The sequence below is a fragment of the Apium graveolens genome, chromosome 8 (genome assembly GCF_009905375.1).
Source record: "Apium graveolens cultivar Ventura chromosome 8, ASM990537v1, whole genome shotgun sequence".
Taxonomy (NCBI): Eukaryota; Viridiplantae; Streptophyta; class Magnoliopsida; order Apiales; family Apiaceae; genus Apium; species Apium graveolens.
In genome coordinates, this window is record NC_133654.1 from 244,683,616 (window position 1) to 244,698,310 (window position 14,695).

The 14,695-nt window shown below is 32.7% G+C and overlaps 2 protein-coding genes across 6 annotated transcripts; one reads left to right on the forward strand and one right to left on the reverse strand.

Annotated features, from left to right (window-relative positions):
- The first annotated feature begins 919 nt into the window (after positions 1-919).
- LOC141678452 (pto-interacting protein 1-like) lies at positions 920-6,675 on the forward strand. Of its 3 annotated transcripts, none has more exons than XM_074484775.1 (8): positions 920-966; positions 2,238-2,342; positions 2,631-2,881; positions 2,975-3,101; positions 4,424-4,697; positions 5,540-5,672; positions 5,796-5,882; positions 6,213-6,675. In XM_074484775.1, the coding sequence occupies exons 1-8, from the start codon at positions 942-944 to the stop codon at positions 6,333-6,335; spliced, it is 1,125 nt and encodes a 374-aa protein (XP_074340876.1). In that variant the 5' UTR covers positions 920-941; the 3' UTR covers positions 6,336-6,675. The 3 variants fall into 3 exon arrangements, with proteins under 3 accessions (XP_074340876.1, XP_074340879.1, XP_074340878.1); XM_074484778.1 differs by lacking the exon at positions 920-966 and adding an exon at positions 968-1,127; XM_074484777.1 differs by lacking the exon at positions 920-966 and adding an exon at positions 1,701-1,722.
- A 1,760-nt stretch (positions 6,676-8,435) lies between these two features.
- Positions 8,436-12,060, reverse strand: LOC141678451 (putative receptor-like protein kinase At5g18500). 3 transcript variants are annotated; one of them, XM_074484773.1, is made up of 8 exons: positions 11,871-12,060; positions 10,656-11,310; positions 10,440-10,544; positions 9,967-10,089; positions 9,721-9,891; positions 9,476-9,605; positions 8,897-9,109; positions 8,436-8,800 (listed from the first exon to the last, which is right to left on the reverse strand). In XM_074484773.1, exons 2-8 carry the CDS (start codon positions 11,288-11,290, stop codon positions 8,681-8,683), a joined length of 1,497 nt encoding a protein of 498 aa, XP_074340874.1. In that variant the 5' UTR covers positions 11,291-11,310; positions 11,871-12,060; the 3' UTR covers positions 8,436-8,680. The 3 variants fall into 3 exon arrangements, with proteins under 3 accessions (XP_074340874.1, XP_074340873.1, XP_074340875.1); XM_074484772.1 differs by having other exon boundaries at positions 11,741-12,060; XM_074484774.1 differs by lacking the exon at positions 11,871-12,060 and adding an exon at positions 11,422-11,560.
- Positions 12,061-14,695: the final 2,635 nt, after the last annotated feature.

The window sequence follows — 14,695 nt, forward strand, 5'->3', positions numbered from 1 at the left end:
TTTATAATTAATTTTAAAAAAAAATACAAATGATGTTCGCGAACAGTTCGTGTTCGTTTGTGTTCGATTCGGTTCGTTGTGTTCGCGAACAGTTCGTGTTCGGTTCAAATATTACCGAACTCGAGTTTGGACAAGAAATTTTGTCCGAAAAGTTTATCGAACAGTGTTCGGTTCGTTAAGATTTTGTCCGAATTCGTTAAAAGTTCTTCCAAGTTCGGTTCGTTTATAGCTCTAACTGAACTAAACTAAACAAACCAATATTTTCTACTTTATTCCGTTTGGTTTGGATTTCATAATATAATAATTTACTAAAAACCATCGAATTTTATGTTTATATTTGGGTTCAAGATTTCATTAATTTTATAACATTTGGTTTTGATGTGGATCGTTTTTATAACATTAATTTTGGGTTTCGGTTTATTTCTTTAAAAAAAATCACACTCGACCCTAGTCAGTTTGTATGTTATATGTTTTATTTTTTTAATTTTATTTTATAATATATATTTTTATGAATTTCAAAAGTTATTAAAATTTAAAATAAAGTGTAAACTATAAAAGTATATAGGGTGCATATCGTCAAAATATATTAAACTATGGGGTGCATATCGTCATTATATAAACTTTAAAAATCATTCCCACTTTACCCCTGACAATAACGGTTATTTTGGACGAAAATTATTAAAAGGGTGCAATATGAAATAAAATTAAAATTAAGGGATGCATTCTGCGAAAATTAAAAATTTAATATCAAACCGAAAAAGTGAATATTTATAAGGGGTGCAAAGTGTCATTTAGTATGTTTTTTTTTGTTTATGACATAAACAAAGCATTGTCTAGGTTTGGACAAAAATGATTCTTGCAAAGCTGGATTTACACACACACAATATAAAACATTAAAATCAGACCAACCTGTCTTTTGATTATTACAAGTCAAATACTAGATGGGAAGAACAAAAGGCAACTACTGTTAGTAGTAGTTGATAAACTCTTTCTTTATACATTTATTCTTCATTATTTGCATGTTCTTTGCTTTCATTTAAAGATATTTAGATACATCTCCCCTGTATATATATATTTTTCATCAAATTTCAAGAACTTGATTTATTCTGAAATTGTCACTGCCCCAGGTGAGCTTCATGCCCAAAAGTCTTTTTTTTTTTTATAAAAAAATTCTATAATTTTGTTAATTTTTGTTTTTTTAAAAGTTTAATCTTGATTTTACTTATAGGGGATTGTGGGTTTTTGTTAGATTGTTGATATATGATAGAATCTTGTTGAATTTTACTGTTTTATATCTTAAAAAAAAAGTCTTCTTTAACTTAAGATTGGATTTTTATGTTTTTTGATGAAGTGAAGTTGTTTTGTTTGATGCTCAAGTGAAGTTTAATTGATGTTAGTTGGTTGTTTGGATTATATTTTGAATTGGAAAACAGGATTTGGGGATTTATATTTATATTTATGTGATTCAACTATCAGTGATTGAATTTTCATAAGATGATTTGCTCTTTCTTGTAAGAAAAGAAAAAGAAGAAGACTTTTCTTGGTTGGTTCTCAGTTCTTTCTGTTACCTGTAAAAACTAAAAAGTCAATGTTGATGTTCAAAGAATTAGACTAAGAGGAACTTATTGTAACAATTGCTGTTTTTTTGCATTGGTAGTGTTCTTTCGGTTCCGTTCTTTAATTAAGCAGGGAGTAGCTCAATCTTCATGATTCCAGATAATGGTAGTTTATATTCATGACAAAATGTCATATATCAGATTTTTGATATATCAGATTTTAATTCATATATCAGATTTTTAAATTCATATATCAGATTTTTGATGGGAAATGTCATCAAAATGTTTGTGAGGGGATTATTAGTTTTCTTAAAGTAGATAGATAGAATACTAAACATCTTGCTTCTGACAAACTGAAGTAAAATACTGGTTATTGTTCTCTTATGTTATGAGACATGAACATAAATTAGTAAATATTGGCCTAAAGGTTTCACCATGGGCATCAGCATCATTATCACTTATTTACAAATCCATCTATTTGTAGAACCAGTGTTAAGTTTCGATATTATAAGGTGGTTACATTTCACCTGTTTCTGTAGTGGTTGTAGCACCTCAGTTATGCCTCTGTTGCCTTTATAATCATTGATGCTTGCCTGATATACAAGATGAGAGCCGTTTGCTTAACTTACTAGCTTAACTACTAAATACTAGCTAAATGCCTTTTTTGTATATCATTTTCAGTCACTACTCAAGGAAAGCAAAATATGAGCTGCTTTGGCTGTTGCGCAGAAGATGATATGCAAAAGACTGCTGATAATGGACCGTATATGACACATCATGCAGCAGGTGTTTCTATAAAAAAATCTCTAAATTACTTGTGATAAGCCCTACTTATTATTGCAAATATTATTTGTTGAACCAATTTTGAGTAGGACAGACGGTAGTTGTTATTACTATAATACGTGTTTAGTTAGTGGAAATATTGGTTTGTACTGCTGCTTTGACTGTTATGTAAAGCACTACCATATGCACAGACCTAGTATTAAATAATTCACCATCTTACTGTTGCTACCTAAATATGATTTTTTGTTTTTTGTTGCTACTTTCTAGGACTTATCATAGAATAATGTATAGGTAATAATGGAGCTTATCGTGCCAGAGAGACGGTACCAAAAGACACACAGACAATAGATGTACAGCCTATAAATGTCTCCGCACTTCAAGTGGATGAGTTGAAAGATATAACAGACAACTTTGGTACAAGGGCTTTAATCGGTGAGGGATCGTATGGAAGAGTATATCACGGGGTCTTGAAAACTGGGCAGGCTGCAGCAATAAAGAAATTAGACTCCAGTAAGCAACCAGACCAAGAGTTCCTAGCACAGGTCTTTAACTATCTCAAATGCTTTCTGATAGTAATCCCAAATTGAATACAATTGTCATTTAAATTTTCTGCTGTTGTATCATTACCATTATAGGTTTCTATGGTATCGAGGTTAAAACATGATAATGTTGTTGAGCTACTTGGCTATTGTGTGGACGGTGGTCTTCGTGTGCTTGCCTATGAGTTTGCTTCAAACGGATCCCTACATGACATTCTTCATGGTAAGCTGTTTCAGTGTCTCTCTTCTGTGGCTTAATTGAACCACTTCTTGTCCTAGTAACTGGTACTAATAAAATATCCGGGCCTAAATATTGAGGAAGTGACTCTAGATTCATTTACCCAACTAAATAGCCATAAGTATTCTGCAAAAATGACTGAAAAGCAGTTACTGTTTTTCTTACAAATGATAATATAATTAACTAAACTTCTCTGGCTCAAACCAACACTATCTGCAACTTTATAAGGGACTTTATCAATTTAAATATTTTGAATTGAGATACTGATTTCACCATCATTTTATACTCCCTCCGTCCCAATTTATTTGTCCAGTTGGACTTTTATCCGTTATTTTATGGTGCATTGACCACATAGTTCCGTTGATTATTTATCAAAAAAAAATCGTGAATAAAAATTCAAATCTTAAATTTTTATTCACAAAAAGAAAATTTGAAAAATAATTTACGGAGCAATGGGGTCAATGCACCTTAAAATACGCATAAAAGTCAAACTGGACAAATAAATTGGGACGGAGGGAGTATTATTTTTTTCTGGTAATGTTCGGTTACAGAAATTTATATACTCACACACATACATGTCTCTATGGCTCCCCAAGGCTCAAATATTTGACCTCTTGTTACCAAGAGGTGTTACCAAGAGGTGTTACCAAGAGGAGAGGTATTCGCTAGGGGATACAATACTAAGGACATGTTTATATATAGCACTGCACCTCGCAGGCAATTAGCAGAGAAATATGAAAAATATGTGTTAAGAAAAATATATATAGAAGGTACATGAAACCAAAGTTCTTTTTTTTTTTTAATTTTTATAAAGTTGCAGTCAAGATAGTCCTCATCTGATTAGCTTTAATTCCGCTTCCTTAGTTAAACAATTAACTTGTTTATATATTTAAATCACAAAGGGAAGGCTACACCCTGAATTTCAGGCTTAACAGGTCTTGATGGATTAGCAGATTCCTATTTCTTAGTACTTCCAAGTTCATTGTAGTCTTGAAGCATAATTTGGAACAGTCTATCAAGGAGGATTTTCAAAAATGTGTACTCCTTCCATGGTCACGATGCCATTAGTGGGTAGGAAATCCACTTCATAATTAGCTTCTCCCTATACATGTTGGAGCTATACTTTCCATTAGAGGCATTTGTTTCTAATCTGAAAGCTCAGAACCACATCATTTGTCACGTCTTCAACACGACAAATTATGGCATGTCAATAGTCGCTTCAACTAAATGCTAATAGACTCACCTTATTGCTAGCTGCTTGTCTTTAGTAGTGACAGTTTGTTTTTAATGCTCTCTTTATTCATCAGGAAGAAAAGGTGTCAAAGATGCTCAGCCAGGTCCAGTTCTATCATGGCCACAAAGAGTTAAGATTGCTGTTGGGGCAGCGAAGGGACTTGAGTATTTACATGAGAAGGCACAACCTCATACTATTCATCGTAATATAAAGTCCAGCAATGTTTTGCTTTTTGATGATGATGTAGCTAAGGTTGCCGACTTTGATCTATCAAATCAAGCACCTGACATGGCAGCACGTCTTCACTCTACTCGTGTTCTTGGAACTTTTGGTTATCATGCTCCAGAGTAAGCTCCTATTTGATGTTTGGACTTCTTAGTTTTATTAATACCAAAGTTTTCAGAGTCCAATTATGGACCAATATTGGGTAGTAACCATTATAAAATGTGAATGTCATCATATGTGTTCATTGATACCATGATCACCAGTCACAAATAGCAAAATTAATTGTGCTCAAAATCTTCAAAAAGACTGGTCATACCGCTAGATGGTTTAAGGGTAGGATATTTCATTTTCTGAAAATTAGTAGGCACAAGAGGTGTTGCAGGAATTTATTTACCTAGGCCTTCTAAAACGGAATGAAGCGCAGAGAAACGGACAACCATCAAAGATTATTTAGCATGAAACTCAAGAATGCAGTTGATGAAACAGAGCCAAAAATGTAATTAATTATTTCCCAAGCCCACAGAGCTGATTAATCTTTATTAAGAAAAATTGCATATGTGAGAGACGTACGAACTTTTCAACCCATTAAATTAGGCCCTTGGATTATCTCTTGAAAACAGCTTTACTTGCAAATTATGTGCTTTTTGATGAGTTGCAACCCAGCAAGATAACAGCAGTTACCTTAGCTGTTTGGATCCCTACGTAATTACACAAGTTACATAGTATGTACCTTTATACGTCATCTGAAAATGAAATCTTAAAAATGGGCAACCAAAAACAGATAGTACATTATAATTGCGTTTGGACCCATTTAAGATCGAGGCATATGAAGACACGTGTCGCTGAAGATAAGCCTGATTTAGGAACCGTATCAGACTTCCATCTGTATTTTCTCTCCCTGCTTTTGTATAGTTCGAATACATCTTTAATTTGCTTTGAGTTTCTAGTTTGTTCTCTCTGGCAGATATGCAATGACTGGACAGCTGAGCTCAAAGAGTGATGTATACAGTTTTGGAGTGGTCCTACTGGAACTCTTGACTGGTCGTAAACCTGTAGATCATACATTACCACGAGGGCAACAGAGTCTAGTGACATGGGTACTCATTGTGGCTTTTTTCATCTTTATAAAATTCTCTAGGAGGGTGAATTATTGTTTTGTTTGAGTTATTTGTTGTCTTTATTTTCATTTAAGCTGACTCTTGAAGAATTACTTTCTTTAGGCAACTCCAAGACTGAGTGAAGACAAGGTTAAGCAGTGTGTTGATACTAGACTTAGTGGAGAATACCCACCAAAGGCAGTTGCTAAGGTAGCCTATGATGCTTTTAAAATTTAGCATTGCTAATATGTCTTGCCTCTCCCTCTCCAATTTCTCTTCCTTCAAAGAATGTCTAGTCTTTTTATTTTGGGCCCATGGTCTGCACACGGCACACGCATAAATCTAGTTTAAACCTTGTGTGGAATTCTTTCTGTTAATCAAGCACTTCCGACATCCATTGGAAAATGAAGAAATAAATTACAAGTTTTCTCTAATTATTGATAGTTGAAAAACCATAACTGAGAGTATTCCTCATTAAAGTTATAACAGTTAAATGACTGAGAATAGACTTCGTACCTTGACTTTTGTTGCTACTAACAGATGGCTGCAGTCGCTGCTTTATGTGTACAATATGAAGCTGATTTCCGGCCAAACATGAGTATTGTCGTAAAGGCGCTCCAACCATTATTGAATGCTCGAGCTGGCCCTCCTAGTGCCTCCTAGTGCATTCATTCCAGTATTGATATATCCTGCTGAAACTGCATGTTTCCTTGGTTTATTGATAGGTTCTTTTTAAGGGGGTAAACATTCCTTCCTCCGCGGAAATGAAAATACTGTATTATTTTAATTCTTTTCAGTGTAATGCACAGAACCATTATACATATGAACTGAGGAGGTGCAAATGTGTAATGGTGTTGTATTTATTTTTTATATTCTTGTTTCAAAAAAAGCCTTTGATATGTGATTATTTGAGATGGAGTTGCCTTGTGCAACTTACAGCTTGTAAGCCAAATGTACTTTTATCAAAACAAACAATAGTAGAGTATTATTTTATGGATTGTTTTCTCGTGTTTTTGTAAAGCATTTGCTGTAAAAATTCACCTACAGTTAATTTTTGTATCTTGTATACTTGTCAGATTAGAACAATCTTATGGAAGGCAAGCATATCAAGATAGTTTTATAATTATATATTCTGTAAGTTATAGTAGTATATCAGTATATGTAGTACATATATATTTTAAGATAAAAATTAATAACGTCCGCAGTATGCTCGAGTTTAAACTAGGGATGAGCCAGGTTCGGTTTGGCGCGGTTTCGACCGAAAACCAAACCGTAACCATAATCATTCGTTTTCTAAAATTAATAATCAAAACCGAACCGAATAATGTTGGTGAAGTTTTGGTTTTTAGTTGCGGTGTCGGTTTGAGGTATTGCGATTTCGGTTTTAAAACCAAATTAAGTTTAATAAATCTAAACACTTTTGATTATAGGTATTAAAAAAAGTAATTAAAATATATTTTAGATATTGTAAATAAATGTGTTGATACACGTTTTTAGTCCAAGAGGCTCCTACGGTTCAGGTTTTTAATCCAAGAAGTGCAGCTCTGTAGCAGCAGCAGAATACAATCTGCTACAAAAAACACTCCCGCAAATGGTAAAATAGAGTAGCAAGCTGCAGTGGTTAAATAGCAATTAAAACTCGATCCCGGCGTAAGAAAACGGTAATAAAATCTATAAATCTAAACTAGAATATTATTACTATTACATATAAATATATGTTATATGATTTAAAATATATATAATTAATTTTATCGGTTTCGTTCGGTTTGTACTTGATTTCAAAAAATTTAAAATCAAACCACATTTATATTATCAGTTCGGTTTTCATTTGGTTTGGTTACTAATTGGTTCGGTTTATAATGATATGGTTTCGTCCGGTTTTTTGCGGTTTCAATTTCGGTTTTCAATTCGTTTTTGCTCATCCCTAATTTAAACCCGTTAAATAGGGATATCAATTGGATCAGTGGAAACAGGTTTAGCAAAAATCAAACCCGAACCCGATTTTTTATTTGTCAAACCCGAATCCAAACCCGGAAAAATCCGAATCACTAAATCCGGACCCGTCGGATTTTGTTGGGGTCCCGTTCGGATTTGAGTTTGTAGATCTCTACCAAATTGTAACTTAATTTTCACAAAATCTAGTGAAAGATTAGTAGGATAAGGTTTGAGCAAAATGCTCGTAGGTCTGACGATATTTAAATTTTTGGGGTTGAATAAGAGGGTTCACAAGAGAATTGATCATACTTCTAAGAATAAGAATAAAATTGTTGGTGAAATAATATAACAATCTAAGCTTTTAGTATACTTATATAGAATGTGGTGCTCAAACTATGTTTAACGATAATATTAGACTTGAATGCAATAGTTTGTAATAACTAAATTTTTTTAATACTAATATTAGTAATATATTATATTATATATATATATTATATTAATACTTTCAAAATGTAAAATTTTATTTATATATTAACAAGGGTTTCTAATCGGGTTCGAAACGGTATGTTTTAAACCCGAACCCGACCCAAAAATGATTCGGTTTTAAAATCCAAACCCGAAATATTCGGGTTCGGTAAAATCCGATCAAATCGATATGGATCAGGTATTTATTGGTTCGGTACGAATTGTCATCCCTATCGTCAAACCCTACCGTGGCAATTTGGTTACCGGGTTCGAATCCCGGCTGCGGATAATTTTTATATTTTCAGTTAAATGATATGAGCACTTTATTTTTAAATTTTCAAATTGTGCTCACAAAAACCATACTATATATCTCCCACGGAGACGCAATGGCTATGTATCTTGTTTCTTAGCAAAAATATGGAAAATGGCCCCCTATACAAACTGGCACTTGCAAAGTCTATTCATGAAATATGCACAAAATAATTAATATTCTATATTGAACAATATATAGGTAACTAAATGGCAGTTTAACAATGCTTAGCCACCAGCCTTTACTGTCAGCACTTGTATTTTCTTTCACCTTATTGCGTGTAGTGAAACTTGGTAATTTATCCTCTTTGGTTTTCTCCGCTTTCTGGCCTCAAGTTAGATACTTTATACTTGATTGTGTTGGAGGTTTTATGATCTGCTTCTGCAGCTCCAACTCGATTCTTTTGGCGTCTTCGACCCTGAAATTTTAATAATGTTACAATTTATGCTTTTCTTATCGAGGTTTTAGTTAAACAAACACTGGATCTGTTTTTGTACTAGAATTTCGTTTATACCTCTAGTGGTAATGGATATTCATCGGACTCGAGCATTCGAACAACTTTACTCATGGACGGTCTTGTTTCAGAATCTGGGTCAACGCACCTCAGAGCAACTAACAAGGCCCGTTTAAGAGCAGTTCTGGGTGGTTTAGTCTCCATTGTTGGGTCAGCCACTTCTTCTGACCGTCTGTTAGCAACCATCATCTTGAGCCAGTCAACCATATTTACCTGCAGGAAGCATGGTATCGACACAGTATACAATTACCGACAGCACCAGAAATATTTGTACAGCCTAATGAACGTCGTCCTGCTATATTATACCCTCAAACTTTTATTTTGTGCTGAAATTGTTGTCCCAATCTTTACAGAAATTGCAATGCACTAGGCATGGTGGTCAAGTAGACCCTGATTATCAAATATTTTTTGGGTCACAAATACTACAGTGCTCAAATATCCCATAATGTTAATAATAACCATTGCTGAAACACAATCTGACAGATAGAAGCATCTCTTATTATGCAGTATAATTTGTAACCAATTGACTTGAAACATTTAACATAAATTATCACTGACAACACAGACAAGAGGGCATACCTCATCTTTTGGACGGCCATGATCCACTGGATCTCTTCCGGTAATTGCTTCCAGAAACACCACCCCGAAACTAAAAACATCACTCTTCTCATTCAGAAGGCCACTGTTTGCATATTCTGGTGCTACATATCTGTAAGTTTTTAGGTGGAAAAAATATCAGACATAAAGGCTGATGTCATGAGAAAAAAGAAGAATTAAACTGTAGAGATACAGGGTAGCTTTTTACACTGATCATTGATGCTTACCCATAGGTACCCATAACTCTGGTTGTTATGTGGCTCTCTCCAGCCCCCAACAACTTTGCCAGTCCAAAATCAGATATTTTAGCATTGAAGTCATCGTCTAGTAGTATATTTCCGGACTTAATGTCTCGATGCACTATTTTAGGTTCAATGGCCTCGTGCAAGTATGCTAGACTACATCAAGTTAAACAAGAAATAAGCTAGAGATAAAAAATAAATTGGATTACATGCTAGCTAAATATAACTTACGCCTTAGCAGTGCCAAGAACAACTTTCATGCGAGCCTCCCAAGTAAGATATCCTCGGTGACTCATATCTCCACGAAGCCATTGGTCTAAAGTGCCATTGCTGACAAACTCATAGACCAACATCCTGAATTTAACCAATAATATCATAAAGAGGCCAGTTTACTTGAAAATCTATTCAAATCCAATACTTATTGTTTACTTTTTTCTTAATAAATTCAGTGCTTATTCTTACAAAATAATTCCTCCAAAAGATGGAACTGCACGAAGAGGAATTGTCTGTGTATTCATCATATGGCATTGTAAAAGAAACAAAACAATATTTGCAGGAAATAGTTTTAAAAAAATCGTCTTTAACATGTTAAACACTTATACATGAAGAATAAGAACATGACAATGCTTTATTGACTGGTTTTTTTCCATCCACAATAGATGGGATTCAGGTCGTAACATATGCAAAGAGCTATTAGATGATACCTTTGTGTGCCCTCGATGCAGTACCCTAGAAGCCTAACCAAGTTTTTATGGCGCACATTGCCAATGGCCTCGACTTCAACCTTGAAATCCTTTTCTGCTTGTCCCCTGCTCATAAAATTTTAAAAATTTACATCAGGTTTATTTCTGGTTATCTAACCAAACATGCATGACAAAATACTGTCAGAGGAACCACATTCAGACTTTTTCAATACTTACTGATTGTTGAAGAGCTTTTTGACGGCTATGGAAGATCCATTAGCCAGATGACCACGATAAACCACTCCATATCCACCCTCACCTATGATATTATCCGTTGCAAATCTGTTTGTTGCTACTTGTAGATCCCTCAATGTAAACCAATGACCCCAACTAAGTTGAGAAAAGTTAGATAGAGGGGAAGAAATAGTTAATGGATGTGAAGAAGGTATGTTTGCATTATTTTTACCACTACTCCCATTTTCTCCTGATCCAGAACCATAATCACCATTCTCTGTAGTAATAAATAAATCAGAATTACTGCTATTATCAGCATTCTTTCTCCGGTCCAAATGCATCATAAATTTATCAGCATCTTTCCCACTGTACGTGTCCTTTGAGATCTTCAGATCCGCCTCATACACATCATATTTATTTGCCGAATTGTGATCAATCCTTATATCTTTGATTTCACTTGATATAAGTTTGTTTTGGCTGACAGGAAGCTTGTCAGAATCCACCTTGGACTTCTTCCTTGAAATACAAATTGGAAGCACCAAGAGAATTAGCGGTACCAACACAAAGATCAGGACTAAACCCCACACCGGAATATGAAAAATCGGAGTTTCTCTAGTCAGAGCATTTACGATTCCCATCTCTATCTAAATTATGAAACCTGCAAGGTGATCACCAACAATTACTAACAATAGTACAATACCATTAACAAACTTTATACCATTAAACAAAACATACATCAAGGCAGTAGAATCATGTAAAATTGTGGTACCTAATAATTTACAACACAAATTCCCTATTGTAAACTTGCTATCAATCTCCTCATCTGAGAAAGGCTAAACATTTAAAAAGAGAAAAGTAAAAGCAAGGGGTAGCTCCAAAGAAAGCAAAGCAGATAATTTTGATGCTCACACTTCCATAACTTTAGTAAATTAAACAATTGCACAGAAGAGACAATAAACTAACCATCTAAACATAAGAATCACAAAAATACAAACATGCAATACTCATACATTTATATCAAGAGATCATATATGATCATAATATGTCAGATATGCTTAAATGCACTCTCAAGAACACATCATTATTACCTGTACTAAGATGAGATAAAAAAACAAGCCTTTCCTACTTAAAAGAAGTGTTTATATGATCCAAAAATCTATGTTGGTCAACCAGGAAATCAATTTCATTATCAAAAGAATGAAGGCCAGATAAACTTACAGAGGGTTTGATGATTTCCCAAGTGGGAAACCAATCAAGAAGCCATTAAAACAGAGGCTTTATACAAGGAAATGATATAGTCAAATATGAAGAATGAAGGGAATTGTAGGGAAGACACAACAAAGCCACATGGAATTCTGGAATGGCTTGTGGTAATGGTGGGGATAAATATGGAAGCATGGACTTATCAGAGGTAGGTAATGCCTTGCCTTAAATATATACTGGAAGAAGTACCAGTAGTAGTAAAACACAAGCATCAGAATTTTCAAAAATAATATAAATAAATAAATTTTGACAATCAATTGTTAAATTTTTTTATTCACTATCATTTTTCGCAGGGTGATATTATAGATTGGCGTTTAATATATCATCCAAAAATTATAGTTAATAAATGATTGCAGTTAAATAGCTGGGGATCAGTTCCCATAAATAAATGTAGTATAGTAAATATCAAAGAATAATATTCAAAAGTTGACACTTTAGAAGGTAACTATTATCTGATCATTACTGGTTAATAGAAACTGAAGAAAAAAAAAACAGAAATTTATTGTCTTTCAAGCCAACTGTTAGTCAAACTTATAATACTGCCTTAAATATATTCCTTTCACACGAACTTTTATATATAATGAGCATAGAAATATTCATATTCATTTTGATAATTCTCGAAAATTGCTAGATAGAAAACGTGTGCACAAATATAATTTTAAAGATACTAGTACAAGTGTACAACTAAGCATGATTGCAGAATGTGTGATCTCAGAGGATATCTTGTTAGGGAGTCATTCAAATGACAGCATTCTAATTAGTGATACTTATTATTATTATTATTATTATTATTATTATTATTATTATTATTATTATTATTATTATTATTATTATTATTGGCCTATAATTCGGCTTTTAATACTCGAATAATTTTTAATAATATATTTTAGCTTAAAATTATTAATATATTAATATAGATTTTCAATAATTGAAATAAAAATTGAAGAACATAGTAAATTATAATAATATTTATTTTTTGATAATTTTAAACTCAAGTAAAAATAAATAATATAATATATAATACATTTTTCACGGGATTCGAATCTTGAACCCATAGAAATAGTTAAAAATAAATAATATAAAAATTTAAATATAATATGCGGGATTCGAACCCTGAACCCATGAGAGCAGTTTAAATATTAATAAAATATTATTTTATTATGACATCCAACGTTTTCCATCTATCTGTGTTTAGATCTGACGGTTGTTATTTACTGTACCAAATTAGTGTTGTGCTTATAATAATATAGGATAAATATATTATAAGATGTTGTATACTCGTCTTTGACTAATTTGTAAGAGGAAATGATAAATAACCTCCTATTTTTACGTCTCAACTTTAATTTGTGAATATTTTTTTACATATTTACCCTTTTCATATTTATCCATAATTTTTCAACAGTGGAAGTAGCTGAATTTATCTTTTATCATGAATAATTATATCGGTATAAGTTAATTGGGACTCAAATATCAATTTTTGAAATTTATTTATAAATCCCCTCTGAACAATTGTTCTCGAGTTACATGGATTACAAGAGATAAATCAATTGATAGATATACGAAAATTTTAGTTACTAATAAATATAATATATTAATTTTTAAGGCGTGATGAAATAAAAGTGAAAAATAAGTTCAGATTATGAATTTGATTCCTGCTGATTCAAATATTTTTTTCTAAAATTCTATTAACTTATCTACTGACAAAAAGTTTTACAATTTGTCCAAATTTTGTAAGCTGCGTCCATGTTTGTGGGGCAAGTGTCATATCATATGGGGGATATCATTGTTATCAACAAGAGTCTAGAAGACAACATGTCATCGACACACATTTCTTCAGACTATGTTGAGTGGCTTTGTTCCTTTTATCCGACGTTTATATGTTAAATTTATTTTTATGACACATTCATTCAGATTTGAACAAAAATGATATAAAACATCTTTTTTTCGGGGTTCAGTCAGTGATACCCCAGAAGAAGTGGTTCTGGGGGCTTTTTCCTTCTTTATTTCCTTCTTGTCTCCAGCCTGCCTTGTGTTTAGTGAATTTGTAAGGTTAAAAATTCATGTCCTCGTGTTTAGTGAATTTGTAAGGCTAAAAATTCATTTGAAGACCTGCTTTTGAACTCTTATATTAAATTAAAAAAAATATTTTGATTTAATTTTTTTATTGCCAATTGATGTAAACGTATTTTTTGTACATATTTTTTAATTAAAAATTATTTTTGTATCATTTTAGTTGCTACAAAAAGGGTATAATGGGGTAATATTTTTTTTGACGAGTACTCATAATAATGAATTTTTGAAATGCAGTTCTACACAATATATAAAAATATTAATTTTTGATGTAGACATACATTTAATGTATTGTGAGCATTAAAGAAATATTTTTAGAAAATTTAGAAAACATGACAATTTGTACCGTCTGGACATGAAACTGTAAGTGTGTAAAATATTACATCCATAAATTGAAAATGAAACATAAATAAGAATGAAAAGTAATACAACATAAATAACAATGTAAATATTTAAGTCAAATTTGTTCATCAGACATGTAATCATTGAAAACATAATTCTCATTTTGTAATAGTATGTGTTGCTCCGCTTCCGTAATCTCTCCACCAGAAACACGGACTAAATCTTGTGCCAGTTGAAACATATAATAATGACTCATACGCAATAACATTCGGTTATTTTCCCTATGAATACGAGTCACAACTTTAACCATTTTTCGCCTAAATTCAGACCAAGGAAGAGTTTTCTCAGGGGTAGGATATGCGGATAAG

Excerpts from the sequence above, each read along its gene's own strand:
- LOC141678451 (XM_074484773.1), bottom strand. The coding sequence starts at position 11,290 with ATGGGAATCGTAAATGCTCTGACTAGAGAAACTCCGATTTTTCATATT. Across the intron at positions 9,606-9,720 it reads AGAGTTATGGGTACCTATGG|ATATGTAGCACCAGAATATG; the intron begins GTAAGCATCAAT and ends AAAAACTTACAG. Across the intron at positions 8,801-8,896 it reads AATATCCATTACCACTAGAG|GGTCGAAGACGCCAAAAGAA; the intron begins GTATAAACGAAA and ends TTAAAATTTCAG.
- LOC141678452 (XM_074484775.1), top strand. The coding sequence starts at position 942 with ATGGGAAGAACAAAAGGCAACTACT. Across the intron at positions 4,698-5,539 it reads TTTGGTTATCATGCTCCAGA|ATATGCAATGACTGGACAGC; the intron begins GTAAGCTCCTAT and ends TCTCTCTGGCAG. Across the intron at positions 5,673-5,795 it reads AACAGAGTCTAGTGACATGG|GCAACTCCAAGACTGAGTGA; the intron begins GTACTCATTGTG and ends TACTTTCTTTAG.